Below are 23,648 nucleotides of genomic sequence, written 5' to 3'. Positions count from 1 at the left end.
TTTTAATTTTTTCCCTTTCCTTCCTATTACCCTCAGACAGATTACAAATAGGTTTTTGATGGATCCTGGCCAGTCCACACTTGACCATGTTACAGTAACATGGTAGTCACCACTGAGAGGAAAACAAAGTGTGAGATCCAACCAGCATTTGGTTTCAGAACCACCTTATTAGTGGATCCTATTCATTATGGCTATTATCTCATTTTCCAAGCACCCCAATAACTTGGTACCTAAACAGAATACAACATTTCTGTAAGGGGAGGGAGAAAATAAAAGAGTGGTTTATTCAGAACCCAGAAAAGACAGTGTTTCAGACAGCAGGATACGTAAGCAAGATGAGATGTGAATGGACAGACCACTGACTCATCTTTGCTCTCCTCCATGCTCTCATGGAGTCATGTTGACTCATCACCATAACAGCCATGATACTTCTTAGAGTGCTCTAACGGCTGAGAGGCAACACCAACGGAAATGAGACAATTTCAAAGAAAAGCAGGCTCTATCACCCTATAATATGCTTCCTGCTGAGGCAGAATTCTAGATGTTGCCTGGTGGATTACATGCTGGGGAGACTTGCTCCAAGAAACCCTGCAGCTCAAAGTGATGGTTTCAGCTGCAGTGGCTGCTGCAGGATGAGCTCATTTTTTTTGCCAGTTCACTGAAGAAGGAACACACCGTAACTCTCTATCCCCTGGGGGGCTATTGACTTCCTGTGAGTGAAACATGACTGCAGACAGGGGTTGTTGGTCAAGGAGAGAGAAGAAGAAGGATTTTCAAAAGCATGTCTGGGAAGAGAAGGCAAGACATACCCTGACACAGGATCCCATTGGTAGTTGGGTGGACAGGGCGTCTGGATGCACTGGTAACTTCCTCTCATATTGAAGCACATGCGATTCGGCCCACAGTGCACATTCTGCTCCAGACACTCATCAACATCTACAATAGCACAAGGAACATGCACCATCAGCAACTCGGGTCAGAACACACCATCAGGGCAGGCATTGTGGATACTGGACTGGAACGTTGAGCGCTAGCTTTCTCCTCGCTGTGAATGAACTTGGTAGCTGCACTTAAGCTTCTTCACCCACCAAGTGGGGATCCTGATTCCTGCTGTGCTATTTCCCAGACTGCTCTAAGTTTTTTTTAAACATATGTGAAAAGACATTGAAAAATAAGAGCTATAAACGTAGAAGGGAAGCTACTAAGAAACCTGTTCTTTATGTTTAGAAACAAAATGCATTTGAGTTTTGTAAAGCCCATAATACGTTAAGTTCACTAAAAACAAGCTAAAAATTTAAAGGACATTTGTGAACCTTTCTGTAAAGTGAAGAATCTCTTTAAAACATGAGTGATCCTTGATCCTTCCCTAGTATTTTCTTTTGTAAGTTCAAATTGTTGAGTGGGAAGCAGGGTAGTGGAAATTAAAGAAGTTATAAATTTAGGGAAGACTGTACAGGTCACTCAGATCTTGTGGAGAGAGATGGAATAAAAAAAAAAACAGGATCAAGAACCATAATCCAAGTTTGATCAAATCTGAACTGTGTAGAAGCCAGCCTCAGTTGTTACAGGTGGGATGCTCTCCCTAAAGTATCTCTCCCTAGGTTACTGGGGGGACATGCAAATGAAATGCTCTTTATTTTGTTGTTTTCTATGCAAAGTTGTTAAATAAAAACACTCCTAAATCACCAAAATTAAGAAGCATCAAGATGAAGCTAAAAGAAACTTATTTTTGAGCTTTCTGAAAATGAGTGTTTTTAAGCAATGATTCTTAACTTGAGGTCCATATTTGAGCATCAGGAGATCTGTGAATGAAAACGTTTCTGTGTGCGAATGTGTAGGTACCCATGCATGAGTAAGCAAGAGAGATAAAGCAAGGCTGAGATTGGACTCTCCTTCCAGAAAATTTATCAGTCATAGAGCTCAACACAATTTAAAGAATTAAGACCCCAAAGTTAAGAATCATATTTTAGAGCAATAGTTTCAAACTGTGCTATCTGTATTCCCCTGGTAGTGCATGAAAATTCCCAGCAGTATGAGAGCAGGCAAATATTTTGGGAATCAATTTCCATTCAGATTAAAAAAATTTTTTAGTAAAGTACAGCTGATGTGTTAGTTTCAGATGTACAGCAAAGTGATTCAGTTATACATACATATATATGTATATATATTCTTTTTCAGATTCTTCTCCCTTACAGGTTATTACAAAATATTGAGTATAATTCCCTGTGCTATACAGTAGTTCCTTGTTGGTTATCTATTTTATATATAGTAGTGTGTATATGTTAATCCCAAACTCCTAATTTAGCTCTCCCCCCTTTTCCCCTTTGGTAACCATAAGTTTATTTTCTATGTCTATTAGTCTATTTCTGTTCTGTATAGAAGTTCAATTTTTTTTTTAGATTCCACATATAAGTGATATCATATGATATTTGTCATTCTCTGACTTCATTTAGTATGAAAATCTCTAGGTCCATCTATGTTGCTGCAAATGGCATCAGTTCATTCTTTTTATGGCTAACATTCCATTGTATATATATACCACACTGTCCTTATCCATTCCTCTGTCGATGGACATTTAGATTGCTTCCATGTCTTGGCTATTGTAAATAGTGCTGCAATGAACATTGGGGTGCATGTATATTTTCGAATTATGGTTTCCTCTGGATATATGCCCAGGAGTAAAGTAGCAGGATCATATGGTAGCTCCACTTTTAGCTTCTTAAGGTACCTCCGTGCTGTTCTCCATAGTGGCTGTATCAATTTACATTCCAACCAACAGTGTAGAAGTGTTCTGTTTTATCCACACCCTCTCCAGCATTTATTTTGAGACTTTTTGATGAGGTCCATTCTGATCAGTGTGAGATGATACCTCATTGTAGTTTTGATTTGCATTTCTCTAATCATTAGGCATGAGCATCTTTTCATGTGCCTTTTGGCCATCTGTATGTCTTCTTTGCAAAAGTGTCTATTTAGAGCTTCTGCCCATTTTTTGATTGGGTTTTTTTTTTTTGGTCATGAGCTGTATGAGCTGTTTGTATGTTTTGGAGATTAATCCCTGTCAGTAGCAGCATTCACAAATATTTTCTCCCATTTTGTAGGTTGTCTTTTCATTTTTTTATGGTTTCCTTTGCTCTGCAAAAGCTTTTAAGTTTAATGAGGTCCCATTTGTTCCTACTTTATTTATTTTTTTATTTCCATTACTCAGGAGACAGATTCAAAAAGATATTGCTATGATATATGTCAAAGAGTATCCTGCCTATGTTTTCCTTTAGGAGTTTTATAGTATCTGGCTTTACATTTAGGTCTTTAACCCATTCTGAGTTTATTTTTGTGCATGGTGTTAGAGAATGTTCTGATTTCATTCTCTTACACATAGCTGTCCAGTTTTCCCAGCATCACTTACTGAACAGGCTGTCTTTTCTCTATTGTATAGTCTTGCCTCCTTTGTTGTAGATTACTTGACCATAGGTGTGTGGGTTTATTTCCTGGCTTTCTATTCTGTTCCATTGATCTATGTTTGTTTTTGTGCCAGTACCATACTGTTTTGATTACTGTAGCTTCGTAGTATAGTCTGAAGTAGGGGAGTCTGATTCCTCTAGCTGTTTTTCTGTCTCAAGATTGCTTTGGCTATTTGGGGTCTTTTGTGTTTCCATACAAATTTTAGAATTATTTGTTCTGGTTCTGTGAAAAATGCCATTGGTAATTTGATAGGGACTGCATTAAATCTGCAGTTTGCCTCAGGTAGTATAGTCATGTTGACAGTATTGATTGTTCCAATCCAAGAACATGGTATATCTTTCCATCTGTTTGTTATCTTTGATTTCTTTCATCAGCATCTTATAATTTTCAGAGTATAGGTCTTTCGTCTCCTTAGGTAAGTTTTTTTTCCCCCCTTAGGTAGGTTTATTCCTAGGTATTTTATTCTTTCTGATGCAATAGTAAATGGGATTGTTTCCTTAATTTCTCTTTCTGATCTTTCATTGTTAGTGTATAGAAATGCAAAAGATTTCAGTGTATTAATTTTGTATCCAGCAACTTTACTGAATTTATTAAGGTTTAGTAGTTTTTTCATTGCATCTTTAGGATTCTCTATGTATAGTATCATGTCATCTGCAAATAGTGACAGTTTTACTTCTTCTTTGCCAATCTGCCTTCCTTTTATTTTTCTTCTCTGAATGCCATGGCTAGGACTTCCAAAATAATGCTGAATAAAAGTGGAGTGTGGATATCCTTGTCTTGTTCCTGATCTTAGAGGAAATGCTTTCAGCTTTTCTCCATTGAATATAATTTGAGCTGTGGGTTTGTTATATATGGCCTTTATGATGTTGAGGTAGGTTCCCTCTATGCCCACTGTCTGGAGAGTTTTTTTTTTTATCATAAATGGATGTTGAATTTTATCAAAAGCTTTTTCTGCATCTATTGAGATGATCATATGGTTTTTATTCTTCAATTTTTTACTGTGGTATATCACACTGATTGATTTGTGGATATTGAAAAATCCTTGCATCCCTGGGGTAAATCCCAGTTGATCATGGTGTATGATACTTTTAATGTATTGTTGGATTTAGTTTGCTAGTATTTTGAGGAGTTTTGCACCTATGTTCATCAGTGATATTGGCCTGTGTTTTTTCTTTTTTTGTGGTATCTTTGCCTGGTTTTGGTATCAGAGTGATGGTGGCCTTGTTGAATGAGTTTGGAAGTGTTCCTTCCTCTGCAAATTTTTGGAACAGCTTTAGAAGGAGTAGGTGTTTACTCTTTTCTAAATGTTTGATAGAACTTGCCTGTGAAGCCTTCTGGTCCTGGACTTTTGTTTGTTTGAAATTTTTTAATCAGTTTCAATTTCAGTACTTGTGATTATTCTGTTCATATTTCCTATTTCTTCCTGATTCAGTCTTGGGAGATTGTACCTTCCTAAGAAGTTGTCCATTTTTTTCTAGGCTGTCCATGTTATTGGCATATAGTTGCTTTTAGTATGGTCCTTTGTATTTCTGTAGTTTCAGTTGTAACACTCTGATTTTATTGATTTGGGCCCTCTCACTTTTTTTCTTGATGAGTCTGAAGGTTTATCAATTTTGTTTATCTTTTCAAAGAACCGGCTTTTATTTTCACTTTAATACTTTGACTTATTTTTATTTTATTTAAAAAAATTTTATTGGAGTATAATTGATTTACAATGTTATGTTAGTTTCAGGTGTATAGCACAGTAATTCAGTTATACATATACATAGGTTCATTCCTTTTTTAAAGAACCAGATTTTAGTTTTACTGATATTTTCTACTGTTTTCTTCATCTCTATTTCATTTATTTCTACTCTGATCTTTATGATTTCTTTACTTCTACTAACATTGGGTTTTGTTTATTCTTCTTTCTGTAATTGCTTTAGGTGTAAGGTTAGGTTGTTTGAGACTTTTCTTATTTCCTGAGGTAAGCTTGTGTACAGCTATAAACTTCTCTCTTAGAACTACTTTTTCTGTGTCCCATAGGTTTTGGATCGTCATGTTTTTGTTTTCATTTGTCTCTAGGTATTTTTTGATTTCCTCTGCTTTCTTCAGTGATCCATTTGTTTAGTAGCATACTGTTTAGCCTCCATGTGTTTGTGTTTTTTGCAGTTCTTTTCTTGTAGTTGATTCCTAATCTCATAGCATTGTGGTCAGAAAAGATGCTTGATTATGATTTCAATTTGCTTAAATTTACTGAAGCTTGCTTTGTGGCCCAGAATGTGATCAGTCCTGGAGTATGTTCCATTTGAACTTGAATGTGTATTCTGCTGCTTTTGGATGGAATGCTCTATAAACATCAATTAAGTCCATCTGGTCTAATGTGTCACTTAAGCGCTGTGTTTCCTTACTAATTTTCTGTCTGGATGATCTGTCCATTAATATAAATGGGGTGTTAAAGTCCCCCGCTATTACTATGCTACTGTCAATTTCTCCTTTTATGTCTGTTAATAATTGCCTCACATATTATGGTGCTCCTATGTTGAGTGCCTATATTGGGTTGGCCAATAAGTTCGTTTGGGTTTTTCTGTAACATCTTAAGGAAAAACCTGAAAGAACTTTTGGCCAACCCAATATAGTTACAATTGTTATCTCTTCTTCTTAGATTGATCCCTTGATCATTATGTGGTGTTCTTCTTTGTCTCTTGTAGTAGTCTTTATTTTAAAGTCTCTTTTGTCTGATATGAGTATTGCTACTGCAGCTTTCTTTTGACTTCCATTTGCATGGAATACCTTTTTCCATTCCCTCACTTTCAGTCTGTGTGTCCCTATATCTGAAGTGGTCTCTTGTAGACTCTATATATACCAGTCTTGTTTTTCTATCAATTCATCCGTTTGTAAACATGTCTTTTGGTTAGAGCATTTAATCCATTTACATTTAAGGTAATTATTGATATGTATGTTCTTACTGCCATTTTGTTAATTCTTTTGGATTTGTTTTTGTAGGTGTTTTTTCTTCCCTTCCTCTTTTGTTCTCTTGTGATTTGATGACTATCTTTAGAGTTGTGTTTGGATTCCATTTTTTTTGTTTGTGTGTGTGTGTATACCTATTATAGATTTTTGGTTTGCATTTGCCATTAGGTTTTCATATAGCTGTCTATATATATACATGATTGTTTTAAGTTGCTGATCTCTTAATTTCAAGTGTACTTCAAGTATCTTGCATTTTTACTGTCCTCTCACGATTACTGGGTTAGAGATCATATTTGAATATGGATGATTTCCTACCTTTACTGTAGGTTTGCCTTTACCAGTGAGCTTTCCCATTTTGTAATCTTCTTGTTTCTAGTTGTGGCCTTTTCTTTTCTATCTAGAGATGTTCCCTAAGTATTTGTTGTAAAGCTGGTTTGGTGGTACTGAATTCTTTTGGCTTTTGCTTGTCTGTAAAGCTTTTGATTACTCCATCAAAATCTGAATGAGAGCCTTGCTGGGTAGAGAATCCTAGGTTGTGGGTTTTTCCCTTTCATCACCTTATTTATATTGTACCACTCTCTTCTGGCCAGATTTTCTGCTGAAAAATCAGCTGATAACATACAAGGGAAGCCCCATGAGGTTACTTGTTCCTTTTCCCTTGTTGCTTTTAATGTTTTCTCTTTGTCAGTTTGATGACCATGTGCCTTGGCATGTTCCTCCTTTGGTTGATCCTATATGGTGCTCTCTCCACTCCCTGGACATGGGTTACTGTTTCCTTTCCCATGTTAGGGAATTTTTGGGTATTATCTCTTTATATCTCCTCAGGCCCTTTTCCCCCTCTCTCCTCCTTCTGGGACCTCTACAATGTGAATGTTGGTACGTTTGATGTTGTCCCAGAGGTTTTTTAAACTATCCTCATTTCATTTTTTTCTTTATTCTGTTATGTGGCAGTGATTTCCACCACTCTGTCTTCCAGCTCACTTACCCATTCTCTGCCTCACTTATTCTGCTTCTGATTCCTTTTAGTGTGTTTTTCACTTCAGTTATTGTATTCAACTCTGTATGGTTGTTCTTTATATTTTCTAACTCTTAGTTAAAAACTTCTTGTCACTTCTTGCTCTGTGCATCCATTGTTTTCCTGAGTTCTTGGATCATCTTTATGATCATTACCCCAAACTCTTTCTCAGGTACATTGTCTATCTCCACATCACTTAGTTGTTCTTCTGGGGTTTTATCTTCTTCCGTGGTCTGGAACATACTCCTCTCCCCCTCATTTTGTCTAGATTTCTATTTGTATTTTTATGTATGTGGAAGGTTACTTATGTTTCTTGACCTTGGAGAAGTGGCTCCCTGTAGGGGATGTCCTATGTGTCCCAGAAGTACACTCCCTTCTTGTCACCAAGGGCCAGGGACCAGCTAGTCCTGGGGTAGGTTCTTATCTGTGTTTATGGACTCAGTTCTGCAGGCTGCCAGACAGAAGTTTTCTTGCTTCTGGTGGGTGAAGCTGGGTCTTGACCCTCTGGTGGGTAAGGCCATGTCAAAGGGCATGTCTAGAGGTGGCTGTGGGCTCAGGAAGTCCTTATGCAGCCTGTCTGCTGATGTGTGGGGCTGTGTTCCTGCCCTGTTGCTTGTTTGGCCTGAGGTGTCCAGCATTGGGGCCTACAGGCTGTTGGGTGGGGTCAGATCATGATACCAAGATGGCAGCCTCTAGGGGAGCTCATGCTAATAAATAATCCCCCATACCTCTGCCACTGGTGTCCTTGTCCCCACAGTGAGCCACAGCTGCCCCCAACCTCCTCAGGAAATCCTCCAGGACCAGCAGGTAGGTCTGGCCCAGGCTCCTAATGAAGTCACTGCTTTTGCCCTGGGTCATGGTGTACACAAGACCTTATATGCATCCTCCAAGAGTGGGTCTCTGATTCCCTTACTCCTGTGGAGCTCGTGGACTCAAGCCCCACTGGCCTTCAACATCAAGTGCTCTGGGGGCTCCTTCTCCCAATGCCAGACCCCCAGGCTGGGAGCCTGACATGGGGTTCAGAACTCACTCCTGTAGGAGAACTTCTGTGATATAACTGTTCTCCAGTTTGTGGGTTGCCCACGTGGGGGTCATGGGGTTTGATTATATTGCGAGTGAGCCCCTTGTACCGTCTCGTTGGGTTTCTTCTTCTTTTATTTTCTTTTTAACATCTTTATTGGAGTATAATTGCTTTACAATGGTGTGTTAGTTTCTGCTTTATAACAAAGTGAATCACTTACACATATACACGTTCCCATTTCTCTTCCCTCCTGCGTCTCCCTCCCTCCCACCCCTCTAGGCGGTCACAAACCACCTAGCTGATCTCCCTGTGCTACGCGGCTGCTTCCTACTAGCTATCCACTTTACGCTTGGTAGTGTATGTATGTCCATGCCACTCTCTCACCTCATCACAGCCTCCCCCTACCCCTCCCCATATCCTCAAGTCCATGCTCTAGTAGGTCTGTGTCTTTATTCCTGTCTTACCCCTAGGTTCTTCATGACCTTTTTTTTTTTTAGATTCCATATATATGTGTTAGCATGTGGTATTTATTTTTCTCTTTCTGACTTACTTCACTCTGTATGACAGACTCTAGGTCCATCCACCTCACCACAAATAACTCAATTTCGTTTCTTTTTATGGCTGAGTAATATTCCATTGTATATATGTGCCACATCTTCTTTATCCATTCATCTGTTAATGGACACTTAGGTTGCTTCCATGTCCTGGCTATTGTAAATAGAGCTGCAGTGAACATTTTGGTACAAGACTCTTTTTGAATTATGGTTTTCTCAGGGTATATGCCCAGTAGTGGGATTGCTGGGTCGTATGGTAGTTCTATTTGTAATGTCTTTGGATGTAGACTATCTTTTTTGGTAGGTTCCAGTCTTTTTTTAAATCAATGGTTGTTGAGCAGTTAGTTGTGATTTTGTTGTGCTTTTGAGAGGATGTGAGCTCAAGATCCATCTACTACACCATCTTGTCCTGCTCTCCATTCAGATTTTGATTTTCCCTCCTAAGTTCTCCTTCCTAAAATCAATCTGCTTGAGAATTTCCTATGGCCTGGAGTTCTCCTTTCCCCAAATCTTCCCTCTTACATCCTTCTTCTGCTTTACAAAAAAATGTTTCCACTAATTGCAAATCTCTTTATGGTACAGGCACATAGGAAGGGTAAGAGAATTGGTGGCATATATTGATAGTGGCAGGCCTTATTTCATCATGGCTACAAACCAATGGTCTTAGCTCTCCATTTTAAATTAGATTTCAGAAGTGAGCTGGGTGTCATAGGAACACCTACTAACACTTTTACTTGAATAGAAAAATGACAGTCTGGTTGGTTTTACAATGAGTACACACTTTTAAATTATATGGTGGTCATCCTCCAGTAACTGAGTTAAGTGTGCAGTTCCAAAGTTTTGATGAAAATACATTGAAAGCACGTAAACACCAAACAACAATGCCAGAACTCACATTCTCTGTAACTATTTAAACACGGTAAGAAACTTTGGAGGTTGATTTTTACAAGTATGAGTGAAGTATAAGGTTTTCAAATTTCTTTTTGGAGTAGGTAAACAAAAAATATGAAGACTAATTTTAGAGAAAGTTTAAGTCAATGGGCTGCACAGAGCCACTTGTAACATTTTCTTCTTTAGTATTTGAATAAACATAGATTCTGATGTATAATTGGACCCAAATCAGTTTTTTGGAGAGGTAGGTTCTAAAGGTCAAATGTACTTCAGTCATGGAATTGGTGCCACAACCAATGGCTATGTGTAACTATTATGTCATTTCATAGTAGTGACTTGGTATCTGCATGATGGTATTTATATTGATCTTGGGTTAAATTTGTGAAGTTCTTTTGTGAACTTGTAAATAACTTGGAATATTACTATAAAAAAAGGCGAGAAGATATTCCAAGAGACAGTATATAAATTGTGGAGAATAAATGTTAAATTTTAAAATTATTTGCCCTTTGCATTTCTGTGTCAAAAATGAGCATTTTTAGATTTGGTTCCAAATATATTCCATTTCTTAAGGAAATGACATACAATGTAATTTGTTTCTTTAAACTTAACAATAGTCTGTACAAAGTCAAAAGATATTAAGCTAGAATGATATGGAGTAAATCACTTACTTGAGTTTTTAGTTACTTAGATGTGCTGATAATGACATAATGTGCTTTCTATTGATCATTTTATATTAGGACTAGTTTTCCTCCAGGAATGGAACAGAGTGAAACATGTTTTATTTCAGTTAAATCTTGCCTTTTGTCTCTGTAAACCAATTTCTAATTATGATTTTATCTGCCAGCAGTGCTCCATCTCCTTGACAAAATGAGACTGTCTCAGAATGAAGTGAAAAGCCCTTTAGGAAAATGTGAAAGAAATTCAATTAATCTTCTTTTCTCTCCATAAAAAAAATTCCCTGCCCATCCATACTCCAAATTTCATTTTAGCTTTAATTTTTAGAGTGAGCTCATGCAGAAACATGGAGGCCAGTGGGCTGCTAGGGTCCGTGAAAATGGTGATTGGAGGCCAGAATCTGGACACATGTCCAGGCATAATAAGAACAGCTACCTTATCACAGATTTTCGTTGGCTGCAAATAAATCTATCAGAGATATGAGACTCTAATATACAAAGTGTTTGTCTCTAGCTCCATAATAATGTACACTTCCTATAGAAGAGCTTTCATAAAGTGTTTGAGCTTCGGGGAAGGTAGCCCTCCTTTGTCTTCTGTCTACTGCTATCTCCTCAGGAGTAAGTATCCTGTAGGCATTCACTCTAATCACTCTCTTCATTCACTTTACTCATTGGTCTTAAAAAAAGAAGCTAGAAAAGATGGAGAAATCAGACTGTCTTCTGTTAACTGACAGTGTGGTGATGTCTGGCTTTTATAAAATATTATTAGAAAATTATTAGGATAAAAATTAAAGTATAGGGATTTCATAACATAAATATTATTGCTACAAGAAAAGAATACCAAGATGAGCTGAAAAACTTTCACAATAATAACTTTAGAACATATGAATGCATTAACCAAGTGCTCTGGATACATTAAAAAAGTAATTTAGGATAAGCGTACTTGAAACATTTGTCTTATAGAGGGTGTAGAGTAATTCAGATTCTTGACAAACATTATGAATTGCTTCTTAAAAACTTGGATAGATTAGAACACTCATTTCGAATGCAATGCCAACATGTAGTGTTTTTACAGTTTTAGAATTAGATTAATGGTGCTTAAAATTAGCATATGGATTTTTTAGTTTCTCCTCTCTGCTTCTGAGGCAAATTATAATTGGTCATGTTTTTTGTTTTTCATTTTGAAGTCTGGTGACTTCCACTTTAGACTAGTCTTTGTCCTCATTCAATGTCAAATTCACTTCAATATCCCTTTTATTACTGACATTTCTATCACTAATGTATAAAGCTTCAAAAATTTATCTGTGAATGAAAAGTAGCATTTTGTTCCTCATAAATGCCTCAAACACTTTCTAAAGCTATAAAGACTCCAAGTTATTCTTTAGAGTAAAGACTTCTTTAAAGGTCATAATTGTTGTCTCTCATGTCTTTTCTTAGACAACTTTTTAAAAAATTAATTAATTAATTTTTGGCTGCATTGGGTCTTTGTTGCTGTGCGCGAACTTTCTCTAGTTGCGGCGAGAGGGGGCTACTCTTCATTGTGGTGCACGGGCTTCTCATTGCAGTGGCTTCTCTTGTCACAGAGCATGGGCTCTAGGCGTGCGGGCTTCAGTAGTTGTGGCACGTGGGCTCAGCAGCTGTGGCTCTCGGGCTCTAGAGCGCAGGCTCAGTAGTTGTGGCACACTGGCTTAGTTGCTCCACAGCATGTGGGATCCTCCTGGACCAGGGATCGAACCCATATCCCCTGCATTGGCAGGCGGATTCTTAACCACTGTGCCACCAGGGAAGTCCCTCATGTCTTTTTTTAAAACCACAAAAATATGTAACTCATTTAAATTGCAAACATTATAAATGACACCTGTTTCTGATTTGTGCACATTATTTTCCACTCTCTGGAGTACAAGTGAAAGCTGAAAAATGTTTTGAACTGAAAGAGTGACAAGGACAACTAAAAAAAACAAACTGGAATAATTTAGAGAAGAAAAGATCCTCTAATGAGAATATGACATAATATAACCCTTAAAAATCTGGCTAAAGGGGCTTCCCTGGTGGTGCAGTGGTTAGGAATCCACCTGCCAATGCAGGGGACATGGGTTCGAGCCCCAGTCCGGGAAGATCCCACATGCCGCGGAGCAAGACAGCCCGTGTGCCACAACTACTGAGCCCGTGTGCCACAACTACTGAAGCCCACATGCCAAGAGCCCGTGCTCCATAACAAGAGAAGCCACTGCAATGAGAAGCCCATGCACCACAATGAAGAGTAGCTCCCACTTGCCGCAACTAGAGAAAGCCCGTGCGTGGCAACAAAGACCCAATGCAACCAAAAATAAAATAAATAAATAAATAAATATATATATATAAAAATCTGGCTAAGGAGTTTGCAGTCTGGCTGGTTATTCCAAATGCTTAGTATCTACCCCCTTCCTTCCTTGGTGCCTGGTGCACCTGTTGGGAGTGGAATGTTAGTGTTGTGCACTGCCACCTCTTCAGAAGGATTCTTGGGTTGAAGAGCTGGAGAAGTTATAAAATTTGGACAATGTAAGTGCTCTAACCTCTGTCTGCTCCCACAATACAATGACCCTGGTGTTCATAGCATCACAGGAGAGACAAAGGACCATTCCTGACATTGTGAGATCTGTGAACAAGTCCTACCCTTGCTCTTGATGGTTCTAGGACATTGAGACTCACATAACCACTCTGAGAATTAGTTTTATCATCTGTAGAATGGGTACAAATTATTGTTCTTGACAAAACTATACTTCTGATTAAAATGAGATAAGGGCCTCCCTGGTGGCGCAGTGGTTGAGAGTCCGCCTGCCGATGCAGGGGATACGGGTTCGTGCCCCGGTCTGGGAGGATCCCATATGCCGCGGAGCGGCTGGGCCCGTGAGCCGTGGCCGCTGGGCCTGCGCGTCCGGAGCCTGTGCTCCGCAACGGGAGAGGCCACAGCAGTGAGAGGCCCGCATACCACAAAAAGAAAAAAAAAATAAAATAAAATAAAATGAGATAATAGTTGTTTTGGAAAAACATAAAACTATAATGTACGTATGTTCCTCCAGTATTTCAAAACTTAGTAAGATGTTCCTCACAGGGTAAGTTCTTCATAAATGTTTGAGTGACGGCTGGGAGTAAAGGTTATTATTGAGTTCATTTTCCTTCTCCAGCCCACAGGATCAGTGGGGGCTCTCAGGGAGTGTGATGGGTGACTGGGTTGAGTAAGTGTGTGGAAGCTCATGGTAACTCAGGTGAAGCCATTGTGCATCCTGGTCTTGGCTTCTGGAACACATTTCCATGAGCTGCATCCTAGCAAGTCTTTTGTGAAGGGAAGCGTTTTATACATGACAGGAACTAATAAAACTCAGAGGCTTATTAAGACCTATATAATATTCTTAGATTTTGTCCATGGAATTGAGGTGGTTTCTTAGAAGATTTTAACGATTTATACAAGTTCATATTCTTTTGATCAAGGACACGTTACAACATACTAAACCTCATCAATATACAATGCTCCTTTCACATTTTTGTGTAACAATTTTGCTATTGGGATTGATTTTCTTTCTACCATCACTACACGTTATCTAAAACAGTTATAACACCTACAACCTTGTATGTTGATTATGCACTTATTTGCATGTCTGTCTCCACTAGACTCTAAGATCATAAAGGGAAGAGAGTGTACATTATTCATCTGTTTTAACCTCCTGCATCCTGCAACTCTGTCACATGATTGTTACTCATCATTTGACTCAAAGAATGAGTGGATTAATCAGTTACCCACTGACCACTAAGACAAAGTATAAAATAATGCCTAATACTGAGCACTCTTCTCATTTCTCCTTTCTTCTTAGCTGAACTGTGAAAACATGTTTGAAGAGGTCTATTTCCATTTAGTTTTAAATATATATATATATGATATGAAGCAGCTTAGGCATTCTTGCTCCTTCTAGTAAGACCATACCAAAAGTGTTTCTCAAATCTTCCTTTGCTTAATTGCTTTCTCCTGCTTGCAAAAGCAAGGATTATAGATAAGTCTGACCCATGGGAATGTGAGAGGAGAGGAAGCAACTAGAAGAAAAATTACTCAAAAAAAAGACATTTCTCACACTATATTCATTTTACGTTAAGTTGTAGCAATAAATGTCCCAACGTTTTCTCACCTTGACATGTCTTTCCATTGAGCATGAGTTGATAGCCAGGTGGGCAGATACATTGATAGCTCCCAAAGGTATTTTTACACTCATGCTGGCAGGTGTCTCTATTTTCACATTCATCAATATCTGTGCAGAAAAAAAGCAGTGTGTATAACCATGCAAAGCAAAGGCAGAAACTGTGACAGAACCAACTATAAACAAGTTGTTGACATACAACAGAAAATTTGATTTTATACTTGTGCTTAAAAATGTTCAAAGCTGTTTCATATCAGTATATTTTAATGGAGTACAATATAAACTGTCCTGCATTATAAAATATGAACATCTCTTCTGTGTATAAGCACATATGAGCTGAAGCCCCAAACTGGCAAATTGCAGTATTAGTTAAGTAATTAAGATTGGAATGACAGATGAAACAGACCTGTACAGGATCCTAAACCACCAAGGTACTAAACTCTTGACAGAACACAGTAGAATTTACCTAAAAGATAAAGTTTCTATTGAGATTAATTGGGAAAAGAAATACTCATTTCTATTTTATTTAAAGTTTAGCGGCCTCTCTCTCTCTCTCCAACAGCCATGCCTATAGCTTTCCTATATGCAGATATCATTAAGTGGAGGCGGTTTTATCTTTGCGATAGGAATATTCATCCAACTTCATACAATTGTAAAGTACTAATGGCAACTAGATATACATATAGTTGCTATGTTACTTTGGGCCAGCCACTTAACTTCTCAGGATCTCAGTTGATTCTTCTGCCAACAGGATTCACTGATACAATCTCCCTACTTCACAGGCTTGTTGGAAGGTTCAAACACGTAATATAGCAAAAACATTTTATAAATTATAAAGAGCTGAGCTACCTGCTATTACTAAACAAAGTCAAGAAAACAGCAATAAAAAGAGTGGGAATAGATAGTAAAAAAATTAATTGATATTTGCTTTCAGAATCAGGGATGGGATTTGAGAGGCCTCAGATTTCTTGTCTCAGTTGTGTTTTGCCTAATATTAAAATGTGCCAACCAGTGTTAGAAGGAAGAGAACATGGTATGAAATGGAAGCAGGAGTGCTGAGGGCTGGAAGTAAGGGGAAGAAGACAAAGTGAAACCCTGGAGATGGCTCAGCAAAAGGACTTGTTCATTGTGCATATGCTCAGATGATAATTGCAATGACTCAAAATCTGTTAATGACAAACGCTCATCAAATATTTGTCACTGTTTTTGCCCCAGTTTGGTTAACCAAAGCACTCACTGCAGAACTTTTGATATATTTTTACTTTTTCCCTTTATAATCAGCTTTAACCTAAGATAACAATAGAAATGTAAATGACGTTGAACTCCAAGTAGTCGACATCACACTTTCCAGAGTAATTTTAAATTGGCCCCAAGTGATTTTGGTGTTCAGAAGCAATGCAATGTTCATTTTCCCTATTAAGCTTTGGAATCAATTCCCTAAAAAGCTAAATCTTAGCCCAAGTCTAACAAAATTCCATGGTGTTAATCTGAATCTTTTGTAAGCTGTCTATCCTAGATGGTTAATTAAAAGCATTTGGTGTTTACTGCAGGTTGCTTGTTACATAATTCCAAAGCTGTCTGCAATCTTAGTGTAAATTTCTTTATTAGTACCAACGCCGGAAAATACTCACCATATTTTAAGAAATATTTCTAAATGTCTAAGTCTATTTATTGCCCCCAAATAAAACTTAAATATCCAGTCATAGACTAGTTATAGAAATTTACTTTAGGGTCTCCAAGATTGGTCCTCACTCTGAAATAGTAGCTGCCTCACATAGTAGATGGTTTCGGGAAGGTAATTCATATAAACATATTAGTGTAATATAAACACAAAGGCACAGAGAACATTCATAAGACTCTACTGTGATGAAACTACAGGGCACAGATTGTGATAAAGAAATGGAGAACTGGTTATTCATCAGGGACTCTTTCTTCAAATGGCTTGGACCTTCAGATGATCTAGAAGAAGTCAACTAGATGGTATATGGTGTGGGAAATACCATTTCACTCATTTATCAGAGCATAAACAAGGATTTTTAGAGCAGGAGAGTAAAGGTAGAAGAGAAGAGTTGTCTAAGACGAAGGCAGAGAATGGAATGTTAATAGGATATGAAACCCTTCAGTGGGAACGACTATTTAGAAGAAACATTGAAAGACAAAATGTCAGATGTTAATTCTGTCAATAAAATAGTGAAAAGTTTCACTAACAAAGAGGTAAAAATTGTGGGCATGAAAAGTTACCAAAATTACCAATGGAAAAAAACCAATAAGAATGGTTTGGAGCAGCCTGAGAGCAATGTTTGACATACTCCCAAGGACAGTGGAGTCCACAGGTTTAGTAATTAAGTAGTGTTTGACCATATGGGGCAAAATGTTGAGAGTTGTTAATGAACCCATGAATGTTTCAAATTCAAGGAGTAAAAGAAACTAGCACTGTCCACAGTTCTAGGAAGCTGATCACAGGGAGGAGATTCCATGTGCATCATATTACGCTTTAGGTACTTCAAGACAGCCAGACAGAAAAGTTCTGGGAACATCTGGGCCTAGAAAATAAAGGTTAAAGAGTAAGGATCTAGAGGGTTTGAAGGTCCAGCTGAGTGGGGATAATGTGAGAAGCTGGGTCCGCCTAAGAGTGACTAAGGAATCATGTCTAAGAAGATAACGATGCAGGAACAGGGCTTGGAGAAGGGTAGAAAAAGAAATGACAAAAACTGAAGTCAGAAGATATTTCTTTTACATATCTAAAACATGTTTAACAGAGAGCATATCTGGGAGAGAATAAGCAACGTGTGGAATGCTTAAGAAAAATTCAAGAACATGAGGTTAGCATAGGGGTCTTCAAATTTAAACAGAATTTCTTTCTTCCCTCCCCTCTTGCCTCCCTCCTCCCTTTCTTCTTTGCTTTCTCATTTCTTCTAACAAACTGTGGGGCTAATTTGTGTTTGCTAATTGCCCTTGGTGCATAGCTCAGTGACATGCAAACTGTGGATACTCACAGAAAACTGAATTAAATGAATGACAGATGGAACTGTTTGCAACTTAACTGAAGACAAGGTCTCAATTCTTGAGTTGGAAATTACACTTCACTTTTGCAAACAAATTAAATTACAGACTTGAGTTTAGGTAAAGATACTGAAAGCACATATGTTAAAACAATGGAAACAAGTTAGTTTTGTCCTGGCTTACATTATCTTTTCAGTGACTTACATATATACAAAATAATTTAACTGAGAGGTTCCATGGGGAGTGTGTAACAACAGTCAGGGTAGTGCTGGTTGCAGACAGAACAAGCAGTCGACACAGTAGCTGATAGTTTCACTTTTAACCCACTGCTTTGGCATCCATCAGATAAAGCCATAATCTGATATAGTATTATATTACGGTGGCAATATGCATATTCTTTTTTTAAGAACCATATTCTGGATGCCACTGAATTTTATTTCTATATAGCATTAAATTTAGTAACACTTTCAGGGGTGATCAAAAAAGAGAAACTGCCAATACAAAACAATAAATTATCAGAATGTACACATGTAAATACATCATTTGATAAAATTGGTAATAGTTTTAGGTGCCAGAGTAAATGTCTTGAAACTTGGGTCATCCCAGATTTGAGATCAGATGTAGTTCACTACACCCAAACTCTCATAGGTGCTGTATATATGTTTAGACGCTGGTCCGTTAAGTGAGCCCACAGAAAGGAAATGGAATATGGCTGACATTTACCTACACATGTGTCATGGCTCGCCACAGAGCCTTCAGGGCAAGTTTTTCTAATAGTCCTTCTAGTCCTGGAGAGAGACGTTCTGCTGTTCCTATACTCTGAGTAGGAGCTGTAGAGATGTGAGTACTGTCTGTAATGCTGTTGAGGTTGATAGTTGTTTCTCACGGGGGAGAACCGTGCAAGGTTATAGCTATTGTACTGAGTGCCATAATTTGGCAGCCTCTCCAATCCAGCGCAAGATTTCCCGTCCCCTAATAAATGTTGTCCTGGTGGACAGATACACTTGAAGCTGCCGGGGGTGTTGGAGCACTGATATGCACAAGGCTTAGGCACTTGTTCACATTCATTAATGTCTGCTCGTGTGCCATGATACATAAAAAAGAGAAAAAAAAACATACACACATATACACACAGAAAACACAGGAATAAAGAATCAGTCTGTGAAACAAACTGAAGACATTATGTTACCCTCCAAAGCAGGGAATACAGTAATTTCTCAGCTGTTGTGAACTTTTGAAAAAGCTTTCATCATTCAGCTGTGAATATATAGAAAGATGCTATGACTGTCCCTGAAGATTGTTTTACATGTACAGTAGAATCATATAGGGTCATACTGTAAAATTTGGTCTTGAATCCAGAAAAACTAGAGTTCAAAGCTAACAAATAGATCTTAATTTTGTTGGTGGAGTGAAGAATGCAGTCAGATCTCTAGTGTGCATTTAATTACAATATTGATCATTAGTGCTTCTAATCTTTCATATAATTACAAGTTTCAGATGCAAGAATGTACAATGTGCACCTACAAATAGTTTTATTTTCCTTTATTTCTTTTGCATCAATAATTATTAATGAATAATCATGTCAAGCACATTTTCTTAAAAAAATTAAAAAGAAGGAAATGAAGGTACAGAATCATTCTTCTTAAGATAAACTCAAAGTTCAAAAATTAAAGTTATTTTTCTTTCTATTCCTAGGTCAACACAGAGTATGTACTCCTAACTCTTCTTGTAAATTGAAAAAGTGAATAAAGACCGGAGATCAAAACCAAATTCTTTAATTCATTACCACAGTGGCATGAAAGAAAACAATATGAATAAGTAGAATAAAAGTAGTAAATTGTGCTTTAAAAATTATTTTAGTAGGCAAAAGTTAAAATTAACATTTTAAATCTCTTTAAGGCAATGGCCCTACCTTCTTTACTGATTTATCCCCCAGCCCAATTTCTGACATTCAGCTTCAAGTCAAATTAGTGAACAAATAAACACATTTCATTCTGCTAGGTCACTGAAATGACTGATCAAAATGTTAAATTATATACAAATTACAATATCTAAATAGAAGACTAAAATGATATATATTCCTGCTATTAAAAAGTATTTATTTTAAAAGTATTCATAATAATGATACTACATTAAACGTTTTCTATGTGCAAAGTACTATGCTAGGGACTACATAAAGACAGAACTAAGTCTTTACGGAAGAATTTGCTATAAAGAATTAAATAGACAACCAAGGCATCCAATTTTCAAAGTATTGATATAGTAGCATGCAAACCAAAAGCTAGTATTTAAAAGCTCACACAATTTTTTTTTCTGCATGTAAATGTAAATATTCAGAGGTGAAATAATTTTATAGGTCAGTTTCTTGATTGTAAATGTATTAAGAAAAAAAGCATATGGTTACCTTCTTATAGACATCTTCTACTTTCATTACCTGCCTTACTTTACATTCAATTATAACTAAGGCAATTGGGAGAATTAAATGAGATTCTTAAATGAGATTGCCTATAAATAGGCAATTGGGAGAATTAAATGAGATTCTTAGCACAGGGAATGGCATATAGTATGCACTAAACATATGGTAGATAAAGTAATAATTATCAATTCACTTAAATTGTGTGTTCACATTTTAATCCTTCATAACTAAACCTTCATAGTACATACAGATATATCTCATATTCAAATAAAATGTATCTATGCAAATATTTACATCACATGCAGAGAGAGATAATCAATGAGCTAATCTTCATAATTAAATTGTCGTGGTAATTATACCACAGCCTCATTTTGATATGTATAGTGCATAGTAAGCACTCCGTAAGTAGTTATTATTATCACTTGAAAGTCAGTGTAAATTGAGCTCAACATGAAGTCTCTAAGAAGTAATTCAATTTATGTAATGGACTACTTAAACCAACTTACAAATCTAATTGTAGCAAGAAAGTATTTGAGGATAGAGTGGTCCTAACCAAGCTGGTAAAATAGTTACCCAGCCTTTATTACTCAATAAGAGTTCCTGTTAACTTACCCATACAGGGTCTCCCAATTCCTTGAGACCGGTAACCTCTTGGACATACACAACGATAGCTGCCTCTCGTATTCTCACATATCTGGTTATATCTGCACTGATGGGTCCCATCTCTACACTCATCAATATCTAGAGACATGGAGGGCAATAAAAAGCAATAACATTTCCTATTTCAAAACCTAAAGTCATTATATTTATTTATTTTTTAACATCTTTATCGGAGTATGATTGCTTTACAATGTTGTGTTAGTTTCTGCTGTATAACAAAGTGAATCAGCTATACATATACATACGTCCCCATATCTCCTCCCTCTTGCATCTCCCTCCCACCCTCCCTATCCCTCCCACCCTCCCTATCTCTCCCCTCCAGGTGGTCACAAAGCACTGAGCTGATCTCCCTGTGCTATGCGTCAAGTCATTATATTTAAAATGAACATTTTAATTGCTTAGAACGTTGCATTTCTCACCACGTGGTTGAGACCTGGAGTCAGAAAACCTGGGTTCAAGTCCCAGCTCTGCCACTTGTTAACGGGCCCCTTTTCCTCTTCTTGCACCCTACTACGGGAAGAGTTTTCTTCTCAGCTTTCCCCCCTTTGCTATATCCCTCCTTTTTTGGCCATCCTATTTATACTAGTGACGCTAGTGAGCTAGCTGATGTGGACTTACAGCAACATTTCCACATTGCTACTTATCCACAGTCCCAAACTTCTAGCTACTGGCTGCTCATTTCCATCGCCATGTTTTACTAGTACTTCAAACTCAGCACGTCTCCAGTATCTTATCACTACTTCCTTATTTATAATAACAGTATTCTTTTATCCCCAGTCAACCTGGCTGCAAACCTCAGAGTTATCTTTAAACATATTCTCTGTTTCCAAGATTGGGTAATTCTATTTCCTTCAAACAAACCCATATATCCCCACTTTCCATTTCCTCATTTAGCTATGTTTTTGCTGTAGCTTCTTAAACATCTTCTGATATTTCAGCTTCTGTCATTTCTAATTAATCTTATAAATAATTACAGAATCAATATTCTTAAAAATACTTAGTTACACATAACTGCATATGATGCTCTGAGTTGGCTACTATTCTTAGGAATCAAGAAAAATATTTACCTATATCTGTATTGCTGAGGAGTCTTTGAAATCTGATAGTCCACCCCCCCATTTTTTTTAAGTATACTAAACTTCCATTTACCTCAAATAGTATCAACAAGTGGTAATACTCCCTCATTTATATCTACACCCTCCCCTCACTCTTATATTATTTTGAAACAAATCCAAGAGAGATAGTAACTATTAATACTTCAGTATGAAATTCTTTAAATGTCCAATTTTTTAAAATGAGAAACTTACACTCAAATTTGTGTCATCTTAAGACTTGTTCAAGGTCTGATAGCTGTCAAGAAGGGAGGATGAATTTTTTTCTTCATAATTTTTATTAACAAAGTGAATCAGTTATACATATACATATGTTCCCATATCTCTTACCTCTTGCGTCTCCCTCCCTCCCACCCTCCCTATCCCACCCCTCTAGGTGGTCACAAAGCACCGAGCTGATCTCCCTGTGCTATGCGGCTACTTCCCACTAGATATCTATTTTACGTTTGATAGTGTATATATGTCCGTGCCACTCTCTCACTTTGTCACAGTTACCCTCCCCCCTCCCCATATCCTCAAGTCCATTCATTAGTAGGTCTGTGTCTTTATTCCTGTCTTACCCCTAGGTTCTTCATGACATTTTTCTTTTCCTTAGAATCCATATATATGTGTTAGCATACGGCATTTGTCTTTCTCTTTCTGACTTACTTCACTCCGTATGACAGACTCTAGGTCCATCTACCTCACTACAAATAACTCAATTTCATTTCTTTTTATGGCTGAGTAATATTCCATTGTATATATGTGCCACATCTTCTTTATCCATTCATCCGATGATGGATACTTAGGTTGTTTCCATCTCCAGGCTGTTGTAAATAGAGCTGCAATGAACATTTTGGTACATGACTCTTTTTGAATTATGGTTTTCTCAGGGTATATGCCCAGTAGCGGGATTTCTGGGTCATATGGTAGTTCTATTTGTACTTTTTTAAGGAACCTCCATACTGTTCTCCATAGTGGCTGTACCAGTTCACATTCCCACAAGCAGTACAAGAGTGTTCCCTTTTCTCCACACCCTCTCAGCATTTATTGTTTCTAGATTTTTTGATGATGGCCATTCTGACTGGTGTGAGATGATATCTCATTGTAGTTTTGATTTGCATTTCTCTAATGATAAATGATGTTGAGCATTCTTTCATGTGTTTGTTGGCAATCTGTATATCTTCTTTGGAGAAATGTCTATTTAGGTTTTCTGTCCATTTTTGGATTGGGTTGTTTGTTTTTTTGATATTGAGCTGCATGGGCTGTTTATAAATTTTGGAGATTAATCCTTTGTCAACTGCTTCATTTGCAAATATTTTCTCCCATTCTGAGGGTTGTCTTTTCATCTTGTTTATGGTTTCCTTTGCTGTGCAAAAGCTTTTAAGTTTCATTAGGTCCTATTTGTTTATTTTTGTCTTTATTTCCATTTCTTTAGGAGGTGGGTCAAAAGGATCTTGCTGTGATTTATGTCATAGAGTGTTCTGCCTATGTTTTTCTCTACGAGTTTGATAGTTTCTGGACTTACATTTAGGTCTTTAATCCATTTTCAGCTTATTTTTGTGTATGGTGTTAGGAACTGTTCTAATTTCATTCTTTTACATGTCCCTGTCCAGTTTCCCCAGCACCACTTATTGAAGAGGCTGTCCTTTCTCCACTGTACATTCCTGCCTCCTTTATCAAAGATAAGGTGACAGTATGTGCGTGGGTTTATCTCTGGGCTTTCTATCCTGTTCCATTGATCTA

The 23,648-nt window shown here is 37.4% G+C and overlaps 1 protein-coding gene across 5 annotated transcripts in view; it reads right to left on the bottom strand.

Annotated features, from left to right (window-relative positions):
• HMCN1 (hemicentin 1) overlaps nt 1-23,648 on the bottom strand; it is a 526,618-nt gene that overhangs the window by 2,318 nt on the left and 500,652 nt on the right. For 3 of the 5 annotated variants that reach the window (XM_081225456.1, XM_081225457.1, XM_081225460.1), the window contains 4 exons: nt 20,764-20,892; nt 18,459-18,809; nt 14,724-14,843; nt 810-936 (listed from right to left, as the gene is read on the bottom strand). In XM_081225456.1, coding sequence (XP_081081582.1) covers nt 810-936; nt 14,724-14,843; nt 18,459-18,809; nt 20,764-20,892 — 727 coding nt within the window. Of the gene's footprint in view, nt 1-809; nt 937-14,723; nt 14,844-15,138; nt 15,199-18,458; nt 18,810-20,763; nt 20,893-23,648 lie in introns of those variants that run through there. The other 2 variants (XM_081225458.1, XM_081225459.1) reach the window with 2 other exon arrangements.

Source organism: Mesoplodon bidens, assembly GCF_964165515.1.
Source record: "Mesoplodon bidens genome assembly, chromosome: 2".
NCBI lineage: Eukaryota > Metazoa > Chordata > Mammalia > Artiodactyla > Ziphiidae > Mesoplodon > Mesoplodon bidens.
The sequence above is the reverse complement of the archived record's forward strand: the minus strand, read 5'-3'. Positions and strand labels throughout refer to the sequence as shown.